General features: G+C 38.5%; 1 protein-coding gene across 1 annotated transcript in view; it reads left to right on the top strand.

The window, feature by feature from the left end:
* PTPRN2 (protein tyrosine phosphatase receptor type N2) overlaps positions 1-19,531 on the top strand; it is a 624,843-nt gene that overhangs the window by 540,786 nt on the left and 64,526 nt on the right. The window contains exon 14 of the mRNA XM_062506519.1: positions 3,418-3,612. Within this exon, the coding sequence (XP_062362503.1) occupies positions 3,418-3,612 (195 nt within the window). The remainder of the gene's footprint in view (positions 1-3,417; positions 3,613-19,531) is intronic.

Genomic DNA, 19,531 nt, shown 5'->3' with positions numbered 1-19,531 from the left:
CAATGCCTTTTGTAAGAAGGGAGCACTGATGACCCATCTCAAGGCCAAATTCCACATAAAGACATTTCCCTGCTTAAACTGGACATCCCTTGTCCATATGTCCTGGAGGAACCCATATGGCTCCCCAAAACACCCCATGCATCAAAACTTTTATATGTGATGGTCTTGAACATGTTATCCCTGCAGTGCCAGGCTAGAAGCCCAAGTGGGAGCTGGGATGGTTGGGCTGACAGAGGTGGCTTTGGAGAAGCAGAAGCTGTAGCTGTCCTGAGCTGGCTGATGTGTGTGTGGGGATGGCTTAGGTCCCTCAGCCAGGGCTGTGCTGGCTGGGAGAGGGGGAAGGAAGAGCTGCCGAGGGCTGTCGCACTGATCTGGAAATAAATTCAAACCAGAAACTTCTGTTTACAGGCAGGGGAAAACCCATTGTCATGGAGATTTAAAACTCCAATCAAGAAATTCAGGGGTGTTTTTGCTTCAGCTATGATTTGACCTTCCTGTTTACATTAAACATTTTTCATGACAGAGTGCAGTGACGTGGTTGCTTTGTTTGAGATATTTGACAGTTACAGCAGTTGGGGGAATAATTGTTTTGGTTCTATATATGTCAGGAAAGAAATATGTTAATATTTGAGATCAGGTACATTTTTTTAAACATATTTAAATTTGTTATGATTCTTAGCTTCACCTTCTTCCACAAGGACCATGAACATGTTAACTCTAAAACAACAGTTCTTAGTAGCATACTGAATACTTTACATCCAGAAAGATATTTTTGGTTAAAAGTTAATCTATTCCAGAACCAGTAGTCTATAATGTTGTTTCTTTTGTCATTATAATTCCTGTAAAAATGGTACACTAATTTCTTAGAGATCACTTGATCTCAATTCTTTTTTGTTAGCAGAGGTCTATAATCCTTTCCACAGCAACCACTTGTAAAAGCAGAGGATTATGACTTGAGGCAGGATATGAACAGCAGGAACAGATCAACTTAAAAACAAAGATCCTGTTTGAGTACAAATGCTATTGTTAGCACAGAGTTGGGGTGAGTGAAGTGGCAGGATGTCTATTAGAATATAATAAATTCATATCAAAGCCACATGGCATGCTAGCCAGAAGACATATCCTTCTAGCAGTTATGTGTTAGACCTCTTATTTTTATACCTTTACTTATTAGACTTTTGCTTAGTCCAATGAACCATTCCCCTTGGAAATGGCTGATATCTAAACATCTTAGCAGCTTTTTTGGTTTTCTGTAGATTTATTTTTCTGTCTAAGAAGTTTCTGCTGTTATGCTTTTCCCAAAATCTACTAAAAGCAGGGATTTGCAATTGCACTGCTGCAAGGTCATTCTGAGGTTAGTAATAGTCATTGTGGACTATTTCTATCTTTTCTTATGAAGTGTGTGATCCTCCAGAGAAAGGGAGATTTTTTTTTTCTTCCTGTATTTAAAAATAAGAGATACAATGAAAACTTTTCCTTTATTAAAAAGTCTTGTGTTTAATATTGATAGTTTAACTGACCTACCTAACACTGATATCTGTGGCTCAATTGAATGTATTTTTGAAGTGTAATTTATTTTTCTAATATTTTTCATATTAAGGTAAGTAGGAAGCTATAAAGTACCAAGTGGCAGAATACATACTGCTCAAGTGTGGTAGTAGGTTTTTACTTTTGGTAAAAATTAGAAAAATTATTTTATGGCCTAGACAAAATTAATAAATATACTAAAATGCAGTGATGGAGTCAGGTAGCAGTCTCACTTGGGACAGTCTTCTACAGAGCTATTTTAACAACTGACACCATGTACAAGTAGTAATCTCTGCTTCCCAAGCTTCTGTTGTATTTTTGTAATAGACAGTGAAATATATCCCGTTTATAAATTTTACAAATTTCATCTCACTATCTTAATTTGTAAATGCATACATACATGCATGTGTATATATATATACACATACTGTATTAAACACCATCAAATAGTAAAAGTCCACACAAGCATCTCTAATGGCAAGTAAGATAGAAGTCCTGATAGAAAAGAATATTTGGAGGGGCCTTTAATGATTGTCATGTGGTGACAAGAGGAGACTCAATAAGATGGTGTCAGGGAGTTTGCTGGAATGCTTGTTGCTGCATGGATTAGGATCCCCCTTCAGTGTCCTAAAGTTTGCAAGGTTAAAAAAAGCCCCAAACATAGTCTTGAGCTATATTTCAAACTCCTGTCTGAAAAGAAGATTTCATTGCAGTTGATAAATAATGGTTTTCAGATTATCCTACTGATGGCACAGGCTGCAACTAAATTATCAATGAATAAGAAAAAACAGAAGCCATTCCAGTGGTATGAATTTTTCAGCCTGCATTATTTTGTTAGCCCGAGGCAAGAGATTGTGCTCTTAGTACTTGTTTGTGCAGAATGAGTAATCTGAGACAAATGTGTCCCCACACCGCATGTGCCACGCAGCCAAGGACCTCTCATGGACAACAGTCATATCTTAAAAAAATGATCATTTTATTACAATGTCTGTGATCTCACCACCAGAGCTGATTCTAACAGCAGTACAACATGACAGTGTAACTGTGGGTCTGCTCATCCTGTTAGAATTTTATACTATCAGGAGTCGGTTCTACCAGCAGGATTTTCTGTTAGCTAACCAGAATTCTGTATATTTGCATGAATTCAATGCATGAGAGCAACTGAAAATACGTATTCCCAGTGCTATCTATTTTGGTGTTTCAACATGACTTGCATTAGTGTGTGTGATAGCTTGAATTTTCTTTCTTCGCCAAAGCTGCTTAAACAATACAATGACAGATTTCTGCTTTTATTCTTCGTTAATGTCATTCTTCATCCTCTCTGCCCCACGTCAGGGAGGAAGTGTTGCAAGTTTGCTATTTTAATGAAGAGAAATGAGGCATCTATCAACTAGGATTTACACTGGAGAGCACATCAATTCAGTTGCCTTGAGCTTGCTGAGTTTGCATATCCAGGGCCAAGCAGTGCTCTCAATTACTCCTGTGCAACCCCATTAACTTCAGGAGGTTGTCTGTTTCAAAAACGGCTTTGCAGAACATGGGGCGATATTAGGGGGAGAAAAAAAAAATATATCTGTTAGAGGAGTCAAGCTCCAAAATGTGATTTTTGGTTATCTATACGAAGATGTGCATGCAGTCATAATTGCACTTTTGAAAGGTTAGGGTAGTCATCATGTAGTAATTTTCATTGAGCATCCCTTTGTAGATGTGCTTAACAGAACAGACAGTCACCCAAAAATTACTGCAGTGAGGGAGAAAACACTTCCAGCCCTGGAAGCATATTGTAAGTCGTATGTCTTTAGTAGACTCTATCCTGTAATTACTCTTAACCATAGGTTGTTTCCTCCTCTCTCTCTCTCTCTCTCTCTCTCTCTCTCTCTCTCTCTCTAGGAGCTGTGCCGCCAGCGCATGGCAGTGAAAGCCTCTGATCGCCCGGAGCCCCTGCACTCTTCCCGAATAAACAGCGTTTCCTCCCAGTTCAGTGATGGGCCCATCCCCAGCCCCTCAGCCCGGAGCAGCACCTCGTCCTGGTGTGAGGAGCCGGTCCAGTCCAACATGGACATCTCCACCGGTCACATGATCCTGGTAAGGACGGAATTTTAGGCTTCTGTTCAGCTTTTGGGAAGAGATAGCTTTTAAAGATGTCTTTTCACAGGTGGAAAATATTCCTGAGCTTCATTGGTAATCTTAACTTTGTGTAATTAAAACTACAGGCATTTTTATTTCCGTTTCTTTTTCATTATATCTTTGTTTTTCTTCTCTTGGGAGCATTCTTTTCTCTTGGACATGTGAATTGTTTGCATGCTTGCTTTTAAGAAATAAGCCCCTTAGTGTCCTCTTGTCCTATGAAAGAATATTTACCGCAGCTTGGACAACAGAAGAAAGATGCCAAATTTCTGATCAGCTCACTGCTTTTTGTCCTGTGTCTCCAATGTGTGGAGGTATCTGAGCTGAGATGGCAACAGAAGATTAGTGATATGGAGCAGTTTGTTTCTGTAACCCTTAGAAAAGAAAAGGGATCTGAATTTTAAACCTTGCCTGGATTTTTGGGTTTTGTCCTTGGATGAATTTCTTCCAAGCTGGATTACTTGTGTTTGAAAGGATCCAAATATATTCTATTGATGGAGTCTATGTTGGAAATCTTGGGTTACTTCCAAGCACAGCTTGAGACCAGTATCAGTGTAGAAGATGGACACAGGAAGAGTTTTTTGTGTGTGAGAGTCAAGAGTCCAGTGGCTGGGACTGGTGAAGCTTGTTTCTGTCCTGCTGAGAGAGATGTAGAGTAATCCTCCATTTTTTGTGCCTTATTTTCATCTTTCTTTAAATATTTACTGTCTCTCTAGACTGCACTGACATTAGCTGAGTAGAAGTTAGGTGGTGGTGAAGAACTTGACCAAAAGATGTTTTGTTTTATACATTTGACTTCTGCTTTATATATTTTCTTCTGCTTTATGTCATACTTTGGGGTCATAATTTTTAAACTTCTTTGTTTTTCTGGACTTGTATTTGAAAGTGCTGAGGTATTTTTCAAGTTCTTACAAGCCAACATCACATAATGGAGAAAGGAATGAAGGTAGGCAAAACCCAAAAGCCTAATTTGACCTCAGCCAAGTTACTGACCTCTTTCAGCCTTGATTGAGTCAGCTATAAAACTGAGCAAAAGCAGGGTGGGATTTTAAACCAGGTGCTTCCTCAGAGTATATGATCCTGAGTAAATACATGACTGCCACCCCGCTCCCAAAAGTAATTAATTAATTATTATGTTAATATCTGGTAGACAAGTGCAGTTTGGAAGGGTTGTTCCCATGACAGAAAACCATTCATTACAGTTTTGACTGTTCCACTTTTGCCTAACCATAATTAAAATTCACTTGATTTCATTTTATAGTTGAGTAAAGTACTTGGGGACCTGGGGGGGCGAAGACGGGGAATCCCAAATGTTTCCAGTTGCCCAACCTCAAAATAAGTACAGATTCTGAGGCAAGGTTCAAAAAGTTCTGAGGCAATATATTTGTATGAAAATAAGAGCAAAATTTCCTATATAGATGTAAATATGCATTTAATATTTGCAAACAGTTTCAACGACTTCAAATTGAGCAAAATTGTCAATCACAGTGATATTATTGGGAAACATAAAAAAATAATCTCAAGATCCTGCTTAAAGGAGAGCAGGTTGCACATGGGAACCACTTCTTCTGGCTCTGTAAATTACTTCAAAATTGCCACAAAGAATTGTCTTCATATGGCAATAAATAAACTTTAAAAAATAGTCAGATTGGTCAAGATCACTGTTACGGTGTTCAGTGTCCATAATTCAGTCAATCCCGTTTAACCCTGGATGAACTCATACATGTGTTAACTATCTAACAGCAGATGTTATATCTTAGATGGTGAGGATTCAAAGAAGGGTAAAGAAATGCTGTAGTGTTTTGAGAGTACAAACCACACAGAGAGAGTAAAAACAGTTAATATGTTAAGTCTAACCTGAACAAACAAAAATCAGTGATTCAGGGGAGTCTGCTATGTGCTGTGGCATACAGGATGGGGAAAAATTGTTCCTAATGGACTCAGATGATGCAGTTAGGAAGAAAATATTTGTTAGCATCGAAAGGATGCATTTAGCTTTGCTATCAGGGCAAGCCTATTAGGAGGGTCAGGCAGGCAGTGGGATGTTTACTTAAGGAAGCAGTTAAACCATAAATACAAGATTTGCCAAAGGCGAAGCTGGGTTAGGTTTACATGGAAGGATCAGCATCTCTCAGCTGCAGCACAGAAGCAGATGATTTGGCTTGATCAGAAATGCTCATGTTTTGTGTCACTGTGGGTCACAGTGAAACCGAAGAGCTGACCCAGTTTGTGTTCTGCTCAAAAATAAATGCACGTCTCAGTAATACCTTATTTACCTGAATTTCTCTCCTTCTGGGGATGCTGTGGCTTGTTGGACCTCAGCAGCAAAAGCAGCTCACCAGAGGTGAACTCTTCTTCCCTTTGCCTTGCAGATACAAGTGAAGGAGAGCGAGGACAGACTTTGCACCTTTTATACCATTCAATACGAGACATTTTTCAGTCCTCATTTCCTTCTGCCACAATCCTCTTACCTTTTAAATTTTGTAGATATTTGGTTTGGAAAATATCTCAGTGCCCAAAGAAAGCAATGAGAAATATTAGCAAGGGGCCCAGTAAAAATGGCAAATACCCTGTGTTTTGCGGGGTAAATGCACTTACAGTTTTTTTGAGCTCCACAATGTGCAGTGAAGGGGTAGTTAGCTGAGCTAAGGCTCCTCAGTCCTTATTCCTTATAGGTGCCAGGATCTCCCTAGACAAAATAAAACAATGGATTACCGTGTAAAGTGGCAGCAGGAAATAATTCATTTTGAATCATAAATGGAAGAAAACTTTAATGGAAATAGCGTAGAAGTGTGTGACTGTTAAATGATTCCATGTAATCTCATTCAGAGGTAGCATTGGTCAGAAATATTTCTGTAAAGCTGGTTAATTTGCTGGAAAATGCTATCAGTCATACCTTCAGTCATATCTAAGTCACCTCGGCTTAGGGTTTGTCACAACTTGGCTTGGCCACAGGTACTGTTTTCTTGGAGGACTTTCCACTTGTTGTTAGCCCATTGCTCATAGTGCTTGAGGTGTGCAGACACCAGGAATCTTCCAAGCCCTGTGGCTGTGGGGCAGTCTCCTCACTTAGATTGAAACCAGCCTTCAAAGGGAAAAAATCTTGCATTTGTGCCACTTCCCTGTGCAGCAAAGGCAATGCCTCTGCGCTGTGACAGCGCCGTGAGCTGCTTTGAGCTGTTGGCAGGAGGAAGTAGGGAGGGCTCAGGAGGCCCAGAAGGACAGTGATAACAACATTCAGAGTTGTTTTTTTTTTCATTTTCACTGTCTTTTTCATCACATTTCTAACAGGAGGGTGGCGCATATGGCACATTTTGATTCTGTCTTTCTAAAAAATCCAAGCACTTTGGAAAGTGTAGTTAGAGGAGCATGTTTAATGCAGTAATATTTGTGGCAGTGACTGGCTGGTTTCAACATGAGCAATAAATCAGGATGTCTGCCCTCATTTTTGGTCACCGTGGGTTCTGCAAGAAAACATCATTCAGAAGGTCACAACAAGGGTAAAAACTGGAACTTAGATTTCTACCCACTTTATTCTCACGTGTATGTCTATATTGCAGCTGACAAGAGAAGTTCTAATAAAGGGCAACAGTTCTGTTTGCAGTCCAGGAAGAAAACCAGAAGGGGTTTAAGAGTGATCAGGAGAGATTTAGTCTCGCTAACTTTGGCTCCTATATTTTAGGCATTTAATGAAGTATTGGGGTTGCCTTGAGTGCATAAATTCCCCCTCTGGTTGATGAAGTGAGTGGGTGGCTTTGAAGGTCTCCAGAGAAATGGGCAGAGTGGATTTCTCTTGAGATGCCCCTTTGTGCCTGCACAATTCAGTTGATGTTTGCAGCTTGCATGAACGAGTCTCTTTTGTTTGTGCTGTAGCACAAGTACAGCACCAAGGTGGATTGGATCCTACCAATGTGGGATTCATATATTCATGAAATTCGTGTATTTCCTTGTTTTTTGGTTAAAATAAGTATCTTTTATGAGGTTTTGCATGAAGAACAGTACAGCAAGAAGGGAACTTAAGATTTTGATGATAACATCATGAGGTTTTTATCTGTATACCATATAAGAGAGGGAATTTTCAGAAGCAGAAGTGATTTTCTGTGTTTTGCAGGGTTTTCTGTGTTTTGCAGGTTTTTTCCTTGTAAAGACAGACGTGCAAAATTTGGAGCATTATACATAAATTAGAATTTCAGAAAGTGAATTTATAAAAGGTCTTTTTCAGTATTTTTTGCAAGCTGAAGTCTGCGGATTCTTCTCCCAGAGAGCATGAAACTGCTTTATGTATTGGAAATAATAATATGGGATTGTTTGTGATGATGTACTTTTCAGAAGGAGAAGAAAGTTTCATACTTGGGCTTAATGGAGTGATGGGATCAGATGAACTAGAGCCTGAAATATATGGCTTTTTATCTAAGAGATATAAGTCTGCTTAATCCCCTTGTCTTTGGCAATATGCCTGTAAAACCAGAAGGATATCAACCACAAAGAAGTGAAGGGTGGCCTCATAGGAGAACTTTCTGCCAAAGTCCTGGGACAGGTTGTGTCCCAGAAGGTGAAACAACCTTAGCTGGGGACATGGGGTGGGGCCTGGTGCAGCTAAAATGGGCAAAGCCCAGGTGCTGAATTTTGCATCCACCTTAGTTTTGATGCTGAATCACTGGCAGGATTGCTGTAGGACTGGGAAGGGTAACAAGGAGGGAATAGTTTCCAAGATTGAACCTGGTGGTTTTTGATAATATTGGTGTCCTGTACACTCTGAATAGTAACTTTTTGATGTTTTTTTATCAATTTCCCCCTCACTCTCATTTTTTAAGTGAATTATTTTTTAAAATGAGCTCTGCGGGGTAGCAGCTATAGATTTTTTTTTTTTAATTGAATATGGAAGAGTGTAGAACTGAGTGACTGAAGACACATTGCAACAAGAAAAGGTATTTGCTAGATCCTGTACTACATCTTGCTGAAATTCCTTCATTTTATCCCTAAAGCTGCAATAAAATTGGGAGCAAAAGGCATCTAAACACACTTCTCTAAATGAAGAGAGAAACTCCAGCATGTGAGGACAAATAGCACTGAGCTAGAAGCAGGTGTACTTTCCACCTTGACCTTAATCCATATACACACTAAACATCTCCTGAGCAAAGCAGCACACAGGGCATGAGTGCAGTGCACTGCCTGGGGACACAGATGCTGCAGAGGTGATTAATGCTGGCAGGGACAAAGGTGGGGAGTGCAGGTATGGAAAACAAGGTCTTTGCTACAATCATTTGTTTGGTTATTAAATTATTTTTTCCTTTTCCCACCATCTCCGTCTACAGCATTAATACCTCTTCATGCATCTCAAGAATATAAATACCCTGGTTGAAAAAGGCTTGCAACTGAGAAAATGAAGAAAAAAAATCCTCCCTCACATGGGAAGGGAAAAAAATCAGTGGCAAAGTTTAACTAAAAGCATAAACTCCTTACACATGTGCTAAGTGGATCCAAATCCCAAGTTATCTTTCAGCTGTGCCAGTATAAATAGTTGTAGAAGTCTCACAAAATTAAGTCTCAAGAAAGCTGTGGCCCTAAGGACCATTTCATCATGAGCAGTAGGACAGGAGGACTCACAAGGGAAAGGGCTGTTGTGTATTGCATTACTCAGTGACAGGATAGCCAATATCCCAAAAAGACATAAACACTGTGGATGTGAAAGTCTTTACCCATCTCTCCCTGAGTTGTCGTGCTTTTAGGGACAAACAGAGCTGGCTGTCTCCTGAAAGATCTTCTGCTGAAGAATTAGTGTTTATCCCTTCATTTTACATCTTTTTTCCCCTCCCTAAATGTTTAAGTTGTTTTGAAACATTTGCCTGTGTTTGTTTAAAGCTGGAACTTGAGATATCAGGAGCAAAGAAAAGCTGCGAAGAAAAGTGAAAGAAATCTTGTGGCATATGGAAACAACTCTACTAATAGAGCCATAAATCTAATAAATGGATATATGTACTACATAGATTACATCAATAAAACTCAGAAAAAAATATTCATGAGCACATTACCCTTTGATTCTTCCATTTTTATTTGTTTCATAATAAGTTGCCCCCCATTTTCTATATTAATTTTGTTGGATGGGCCTTGGGAAATAATGACAGTTGCAGAGTCAGTGTTAAATTGAGAAAAACATTCCTCTTGAACGTGGTATATAAATGACCTCAAAATATTTTTTTCTTTAAATTCTTCCATGCCAGTTGTTTTCCCCTAATGTATTCATGATTAGAAATAACTCACCAGATTTCTGTGACTACCTCTTGCTCTGTCATTTGACTGTAAAGTGTTTATTCCAGCTTTGTTTAAGCTGCTTTGGTTGAACACTTTTATCCAACTTGCATCATTCCCTAAGGCTTTTAGTAGAAAGATGAAGAATACATTTCTCTTCATATTCTAGAGTACGAATTTTAAAAGTGTTACATTGGGAGAAATATGTGACACAAAATTAGATTGTGCAACTCTGTGTACCAAGTAAAAAGAAAGGATCATTTTCTTGTCTGAAAAAAATCTTGGTGGCTCTCTGGATGTTCTTCTGTTTCACCCAGCTTTCTTGCATTTCTAGAGCACATCCAGGCAGTGTGAAGGCAGGACAAGTATCAGCTGTAGCAAGTAGCAGTAGATGGGGATTTAATGAAAAATATCTGTGAGTTTTGATAGCTCAGGTTGAAGACAAGGAATGTTACTGGATACTCAGCTGCTTCTGAGAGTCTCATGAACCATGGAGTCTCATGGAGATGAACATTTATCCGGGAGATCTTGTCTTTTGGCTCCAAATGCATCCTTAGTGATGAAGTGCTCTTGCTGTATTTTTCCTATTGTGTGTGCTCACGTTATGCATTAAATCCTTGATAACTCATTGTAGCAGATACAGCAGTTAATCATATTTTGGATCTAACAGGTGGAAATGCCTGTGTAGAAGGATGCTAGAAAGGGGGCTGTTCAGGAAGGCTTCTCAAATAGGAACCCAAGATGATAATATATGTTACAGAGTATTTCTGAGCTGGTGGCAGAGTTAAGATATGAGAAGGTGGTGAACTTTGACTCACTGTAGGGTAAAGAAATTACTCACATGGGTTGCTGGACATGGTGCTCTGCTAAAATCAAATGATGTGTGGTAAACAGGAGCTTCTCAAAATGTGTGAGACTTCAGGGTGAAACCAGGACTTGTTTCATGATTCTTCCAAAGAGACATGATATTGGCACTGTGTTTCTGCTGTGCTGTGCCACTTGCAGTTTAGGATCCCTGGGAGAACTCCCATCAGTATTTTGGGAGAGCTCTTTCTCTTTGTGTGGGCCATGCCAGCAAAAGTTATTGAACATGGCCCGGTTATTTGCAATGAAGACAGTTCAATCCCTCCACTGACTCAACAAAGTCTGGTTGTGCTTAAGAGTAAAAAAAAACTTATACTTTGCTTTCTGCAACTCCTTCTGGGATTAGACCACAATTTGGCAGTATTTTCTGAGTAAGGTTACAGAATTTGGGTGGTATTTGGAAAATTTGATGTGTAGGACACAGACAAAATGCTCCTGTGATGATCAAATTTTGCATATGCACCCACGACACAGCTGTGGAAACATTTTTAAATAAGGAGACAAACATTAAAATAATCTGTGAAGTTTGCTTAGAAGGGGATGACATAGCATTTGCTGTTCAATAAAAGAGGACTGTTTTACTTTTTTTAGTCAAAATCAGGTGAAGTATCCCATCCTCAAATATTACATCCCTACCCCAGTATGTCTTTATAAAAGATATAAAATTTTATAAAATTTTACTGAGTTTGTCTCCTTTATGTAACTGTCCTCTTATTTCAGACCAGAGTAATATCTTACTTTTTTTCTAGTTGGCAGCTCTCCCTCAATGCTGTCATGTCTCCCTTATCCTCTTCTCCTAAACTCATGAGCTAATGCTGCTTTAGGTTGCCAAGCTGGCCAGGAAAACCCTATTCATAGCAAAGGAGAATTATGAGTTGCCTTGTGTTGCTGCCTCTATGTTGGACCTTTGCACTGGACTAAAAATAGAAGGGAAGGGTGATAAACTGCTCACAAGCATCACCTCCTCCAAACAAACCTGCCATTGCTCTAGGAGTTGTATTCTCTGGCCTTTTTCTTTCTGGAGGCTGGTGTCCAGGTCCTAAAATGGTTTTGTCCTCTGGTCAGTAGTAAATCCATCAAGGTTTGTTGAAGATGGTTGGTTTCTGGATATGACCCATCTTTGAAAAATACTTCTCTGACTATATATCACAACTGTGTTATTTTTAAGATGATTTATGTGAAGGTTTGCCACCTTCTGACTGGGTTGTTTGTACCAACTAAAATATTCTCATGAACATCCAAAAACCCTACTGCACATTGCAGCTAAGCTCTAGTAGCTGTCAGACTGCAGTGAATTGAAGCACATTTTCTGTACATCTTTTATTAAATATGTGCACATGCAGCACATTTCTTTAAAGAAAATAGAAGATGACAATGTCTCCTTTTTGGATGCATTGTATTTGTACTTCAGCCCTGAAGAGAGTCTGGTAATTACAAAGCTGTTTATGTGATTTTATTTTAAAATTATAAAGGTACTGAAGTTGAGAAAACAAATGCAGTCAGTTATTTACTACTGACTACTTCTTTCATTATTTCTGTATTTAAGTGGCCTTTAGCTGGTTGGAAATAAAAATACTAATGGAGGAGCAATGCACACCCTGATTTGTGTTCTTGCTGTCATGCAAATTCATAGAAAGAAGGAAACATATTAAAGAAATTTGATAAGACCAGGTGGTCTGAGTGAATAATTTCCCTTTCATTAACATATTCCCCTTATTAACTCTGTAATTAATTGTACATAGCTAAGGAAAGCTATGGAAATTGCATTTTGAGATGTATCAAAGCTGACTTTATGCTTCAGACTTCCATGCAATTTACTATTAATGAAGCAAGAGATGGAGGCCCCAAATCTATAATTATTACTTACTATTTGAATGACAAGCAAAGAATTTTATCAGCACAGTTTCAAATGAAAGGGGATTAGCAGCTAATGTTGAAATTGTTAATCTTTCTTATTAAAATAATTTTGACGAGAGTGTTTAGCCTGAAAGAGGTTTCTGGAACATCATTTACCATTAAAACAGCTATTTTCTGAGGCTCAGTATGAATTTGTCTAAGTTTGACAGCAGGGTGCAAATATTTTTTAAATGAATGAATATTTTATGGGAGCTAAGGCTGTTCATGTGTGAGCTGATGGCGAGCTGCTTGCTGTGTGCATATTCCTAGAATGTGTAGCAGGATGGTAGTTCAATATCCATCTCACCAAAGTGAAGATGTCTACTGAGATAACAAGGGGAAAAAAGCTACAGCAGGAAAATCTGAGAGCTGAAATTGCACCCACGGCTGTGTCTGCAGACGAGCGATTAGCGGGTGGGAGCCCAGTCAGAATCAGGCCCTAGATCTTGGTGATATATTTATGACACAGTGTTACTTCATGTTTATTTAGGCCTTCTTATACCTTTAAATACTGGTATATTTTCAGGGTTTGTATATTTTTTTTAGTATCATGTGCCTTGAGATGACTGTTCAGTGGTGGGTGCTTTATACCCACATGCATTCTTGTGTACAAATACCATGAACAGCAATGGTATCCATTATAGGTAAAGATAAATCTTGGGGAGCAGAGATAGAATATATACAACTTATCTGTGTTAGTGTAAAACTGTTTAGTATTTTACATTTTAAAACATTTCCTTGCAATATTTGCAATTTTCGTCCCTTACAGCGGTGTACAAATGAAGTTGACAAGGCTATTTGTGCTCCTTGGGATGAGGAAATTGTGAATATGTAGTGACGTGAATGGTGAAAAGCACAGCAGTGATAATTTATAAAATTTAATTTGCAGTGGTCTCAGCCGCATCAGTACTGGAGGAGATGTATGTTAAAGAACCCTTTTAATCTGCTTGTGTCACATTACAGAAAAAAAAGCTAATGGAAAAGATGTCACATGTCTTTGCCAGTGACAAATTTTACCACTAGAATAGATAGAGATCATCTAAATTCTTTAAGGCATTATTTGCATTAATAGATGGACTGCGTGTAGAAGTACCATCAGCACAACAAGCCCTCATGTACCTGCTCTACCATGAGATTACTCCAAGCTTTACATCTGTGTGGAGCATGTGGAACTTCACTGGGCTCTTCCCAAAAAATGCAGTTTACAGAACTCACCTTTTATCTGTATTCCTACAATGTTCCTTGGAACAGTCTTGCAGAGGGCGTGCTGCTGCAGTGGGAAATGTCCTAAAGTGTACGTTCACTTCATTCATCAAACAATACCAAAGGAGTTTCAGCTGAAACGTAGCAGTTTTTAAATAGCATGCAGAGAAACACTTCCATCATAAAATCATATTTTGTATGTTATAAATATGTGTTAGGTCAAAGGTATCAAGGGTGTTTCTTAACCTGTGAGAATCATAACAAACCATGTAGACCATGACAGTAAGGCACAGTCACCATGCCGGTGTGGTAGACTGAGGTGGACTTAAAAAGAGTGAACTTTTCAAGGATGAGGCTAATGCAGAATCCAAACCCAAAGCTTTTCTAAATGCAGAAAAATTCTTTTCTGTTACAGCTATTTATCTACTGCTTTATCTGCTGGGGAAGGCATCTGGAAGGGTTGGGTTTATTAACCACAGCAACCTAAGATGCCCAGGCCAGTGCTGGCTCACAGCAGAGGGGTGTCCTGCTGCTTCTTGGGTGTGTGTGTCTAATACCTGCCTGAGAAAAGTGCTTTCTTCATTCTTCATTGCCTCCTTTCACCTTTTAGTGTCTTTGTTTGTGTTGGACCAGTGTGATTGAAAACATCATGGTAGTGTCTAATTGTTGTAGTAAATGTACTAATGGTGCCTAATACACTATTTCTTCTGGAAGTCCATAAATGGCTTTTGTGTCATTTGAAGTTCTATCGTAGTCAGCAAAACTTGGTGGTATCTGAGGGCATACACCAGCCTTTGACTTACCATATGTGTGTCCTCATAACTGAATTTTGAGAAACTTTGTCCTTCAGGTAGGATTCTAGGCCCTGATGAAAGAAATTTTGATAAAAGCCACCAGGATCCTTTCAACTTATTCCAGTAACCAAAACAATAATAAGCCAGTGCTTATATACTACATTTGATCAGTAGATTTCAAGCTCTTTTTAAAGGTTGGTGTCATTATCCTGTCTTTCTAGTCCAGGAAACTCAGGCACAGACAGGGAAGCATCTTGGCCAAAACAAACCTTAAGGCTGGAAACAGAGCCAGGAGTAGACCCCCATTCCCTGGTCTTCCAGTGCTGTGCTCTCACAACTCATCATATTGACTTTAACAGAAAAAAGATTGTATTGAAGGATAATAATTTTTGCCCTTTGGGTTGCTCATTACTCTTTTTTAAGACGTGAAAGTAGAAATGAATTCTGGACTTGGGTTTGTTAGATTTCATTTTGCAAGTTTAGTTTTCCCCTCATTGTCTAAGAACAAAATATTCCATATTTGGGGACCTGACTGAAAGATGTTAAATACATACTGAAAAAGCTTGTGAAAACGAAACTGAGGATGTGCAGTCTATAATAAATAACTCTATAATGGAAAAGGATGCCTTCCACACATTTTTTGAGTCTCTTCTGAATTGATAACAGTTTTCTTCAAGAAGATATGCCCAGTCTGCTAAATCCTTAGCAATAATGCACAAGCACCAAATTTTAGGTTCTTTTTCTTTCTGTTTAACAGTCAGCTGTACTTTTACTGTCTACTCAAAACTACTACTGTAGCTCCCTCAATGTCTTCTCCTTGTTCAGCAATTGAGGGGAAGGGTTCCAAGGAAAAGAAACAGCAAACAAATGTTGGGAGTTACCAGCTATGACCAAAATTTGCTTCTTCCCACAGCATTTAGCTGCGTTCTGGTTTTTGTTTTTCTGGCTTTCTTCCTTTGCAGTATAGTGTCTTCTTTCATCATTTCACTTCTTTGTTGACCCCTACAGTCTGTTCTTAGCTTCTTCTGTCCTCTTTCACATTGCTTTTTCCTTGTTCTTATTTTGCCCTCTGTCACTTAAAATATTTTCATCTGTGGATTAGACCAGTGTTCCTCAAACTTCTTTAAATTGTTATCCTTTACTGGCTTCCATGGAAACCCAAGCATCCCAGGAGCAGGCAGGATGTCTTCAACTTATGCACTTCTAAAGCTTTTCTACCATCACTGCACAATCCCTTTTGAATCCTTTCATGAGAAAAATATTTGAGAATCACTGAGCTAGGCAGCATCAGTTGAAAATCCCATGGTGCATAGATAAAAGGTTACCTGAAAAATGGGACACTTCCTCCAGATTTGGGAGCTGGGTCTATGCCAGCTGCATCTTTCTCACAGCCTGCATTGCTTATTCTCCTACTGCATGTTGTTTCAACATGTCTGTGAGTGTTACATGGAAGAGGTAGGGCAGAAGTGTCTTCTCCTACAGTCATCTCTTTTAAGTTCTGAAAGGGCTTCTATGAAGAAAAGTTTCTTCATTTCTTATTGTCATAAAATCATTTAGGTTGGAAGAGATCTCCAATATCAAGTCCAACTATTAATAAACCAGTATTTCATTCAACCTGCTTTCTGAGCTGTCTTTTATAGTCAAGCTCTTTGTTTTTGCTATTGCACTGCAATAGCAGAAGAGTATAGAAAATAGCAGAGAATATAGCAGAAATATATAGAGAAAATAGCAGAGAGTTTGCTCTGCATCCGTGGGACTGGCAGTTCACTAATTGTGTTGCTTCTCTGTGTGCAAGCATGGAACTTCCTAGGTAGTGGACATGGTTCCAAAATGGTCCTGAGTGCAAGGCTGTGAGTGTTGAGGATATTTGTGCAGTTTGAAGTGTCTGTTCTCTGTCACAGGAGATTTCTAAGGAAAAGGCTGATTAGCCACTCTGTTCTTTCCCTGTTTTTTTTTTTCCAGGTAACCTAATGGTCACTTGTACTTATATGCATAGCCTGCCTCTGGGCTGTGGGTATAGCATGAATTGCAAGACTTCTTGGATTTCATACTGCATGTTCTCGATTTTCTACAACCTCGGTGTGTGTTTAGGTACAAACTCTATCAGTGCAGTATCTTACCTTGCCCCCCACCCAAAAAAATCCCAAACCCACACTGAAAAGCAGAGGGGTTTTCCTTTATGAGCTATTGTTTTTTCCTGGAGAAGCACTTTCTGACTTCTATTCACAAGTTTAAGAGTAGCATTAAGTACTTATCCCTTTGCTTTAGCAGGGGTATTTTGTCAGTAAAGTAATATTTTCCTTTCTGGCCTCAAGATGGCCAGGGTCTATCATAGTGCTATTTTTCCAGACTATCTATAAATCACACCATGTTCTCTATCACTTGGATATACTTGGTCATGGTTGCCTGGCTTTTACTGGTCTCATTATCTGTGTAGAACTTGACCACGCTTGAAAAGAGAAGTATTTTTAAACATGATGTTTTCAGAATTCTTTATTTATCACTTGGTAATACATATATATATATATATAGTAAAGGAAGATGACTATACAAGCACTCTGAAAAGAAACACAGACTGTAATTCATTAAAATTTAAATTTGAAAATAGAGTACGCAACAGGGAACCCAAATTTAGATGCTTAATTGAGTTAGCAGGGCTATGAGAAGAAGCCAGGAAATTTGGTTTTGTGTTTTCAGCCAGGTAATTAGTGTGCAGTAATATATTTTTAAAGTTTTCATTTCAGACACACAACAGACGTATAAATGAATCACAAATATGTGTTGGATTGTAGCATGGTGTTAAAACATTAGTAAAAAAATGAAGTGAGAAGGGATCATCTGAAAAATTGGTTTAATGTGTAAGAAGAAAATAGCAGTTTTCTGTGAGAATAGTGTTGGGTGTCAATATTTATCACAAAGAGTTAAAGGACTTGATTTGTATATTTTTGTTCAGTTTTCCAGCTAGTTTTTACGTGCTTGTGCTTTTACATTTTAACAAAGCTACCAGAAATGCTTCCCAAAATGTCTCAGTTGATTAATTCAGCTGACACTCTCCTTGGCGCCAGTTCCTGTACTGCAGAGCTGTCTTTAATGGGGAGGTTTGGGCTGAGTTTTTTCTTGTTTTGGATTTATTTTTGGTTTTAAGAAATGTCACAACATATCCCATGCTGTGAAATAGCAGTGTTTGGCTAAGAGGTTTAGACCTTAATTTTTTGAAGTAATATTGTTCCTTTTTGTGAAGGCTATTTATTATTTAAGATTTTTGTAGTGCAATCTACTACGAGAAGTACAGAAATTTTGGAAACTGCTTCTGGATAGTTAATCTTTTACATATATATTATTTACCTTGGCATGTCTTTGTATAAACAGCATTCAGCATGTGCATAATTGTATCCACTCACCAGACACTTAAACCACGTACTTCTAAACAACATCCCCAACCCAAAATCTGTAATAATTCCATCACAGACAGAACATTTGGTATACTTGTAATTACAAAAATGTTAGCAGATATGGATTCATTAAGGTATCCTGACTTTTAGCCATGTCTATAAACATGAACATGGGGTAAAAAACAGCTGTCAGGAATATTCCTGCAAGAATTAGTGTTTTAGGAACATATTCTGTGACCTTGAGAAATTCATTTCAATGTTTCTGCCCTTTCATTTCCCATCTATGAGGCAGCAGTGATACTTGCCTCCCCTGCAGAAGTAATGTGAGCACTTTCAGACAGTTGGACAAGAAGGAGCTATAGAAATACAGGGATTGTAAGGGAGCAAATTATGTTCATTTTATGGCAATAATCTTCTCTTTTTTGTTGAGATTTATTTAAAGCAAAGTAATTGCAGGGGTGAAACTTCATAGGCATAATTTAGATTTCAAGAAAGGGGGTAAGGAGGAGGAGATGAGGGTGGTTGTATTTTAAGACCTAGAAGACACCATTAAGTAGCTGATATTCCTTAAGAAGGGATTCCTTGTAGAGTGATTTTCTTTATCTTCTCCTATATTTAGAAAGCCAGGTAGAGTAAATATTCCATAATTAATCATTCTTTTTTTTTTTTTAATGTTTAACTTCTTAGCTAAATTTCTTTTTAAAAATATAGCTGCCTCCACCATTCCAGTTGAAGCAATGCTTAGCATCACATTTATTTTCCAAGATTTCCTCCAGAGATGACAACGTGTGTCAGTCCACACCAGGTTGTATCCATCAATTTCACTGGGATTTCATTGAACACCTTTGGCAGCTGGGAGCTGTAAGAAAAGGGATTAGCAAGTGTTTGTATGGCACACACTGATCCCAGCACCTGCTGATTGGATTGAAGTAATCCTTTTACAAGTTAGAAAACTCTATTATCAGAGCATTAAGAGAGGGAGAGATGGTGATGTACGCTGCATCGAGGGTATATTAATTTAGGCAAACAGAACATAGGTTGCCATCTAATATGCTTGTGAATTACAGCCTTTCTTGCCAAAGTTGCACACTGGTAGATAATGCCTTACACTGCTTGTGCAAAGGTGATATTTCCCTAGCAAACCAGGGACAATAATTTAACATTACTTGAGATGGCATGCTGAAAGCACAACTGCTTTCTGTGTGCCTGCTTAGGTGTCTACAATGAGCTTTACATCTAAAAATGTGAAACTGAAACTATGGAATGTCATTTTTATTGTTGGCTGATATCACCGTGGAAGATAAATTATTTCTGAATAATGCAACCTATTTGAAGCAATCTAGGGGTATTATTCTCGACCATAGTGAATAGTTGCTTTGTCAGTGAACTGCCTCCCTCTGGCTTTTTTTTTTAAGTTGTCCTTCATCACCTACCATATTACGTATGATATTAGTAGTGTTTCATGCCAAATTACAAGTA

Source organism: Cinclus cinclus, chromosome 1, assembly GCF_963662255.1.
Source record: "Cinclus cinclus chromosome 1, bCinCin1.1, whole genome shotgun sequence".
In the NCBI taxonomy this organism is placed as follows: Eukaryota; Metazoa; Chordata; class Aves; order Passeriformes; family Cinclidae; genus Cinclus; species Cinclus cinclus.
The sequence above is the reverse complement of the archived record's forward strand: the minus strand, read 5'-3'. Positions and strand labels throughout refer to the sequence as shown.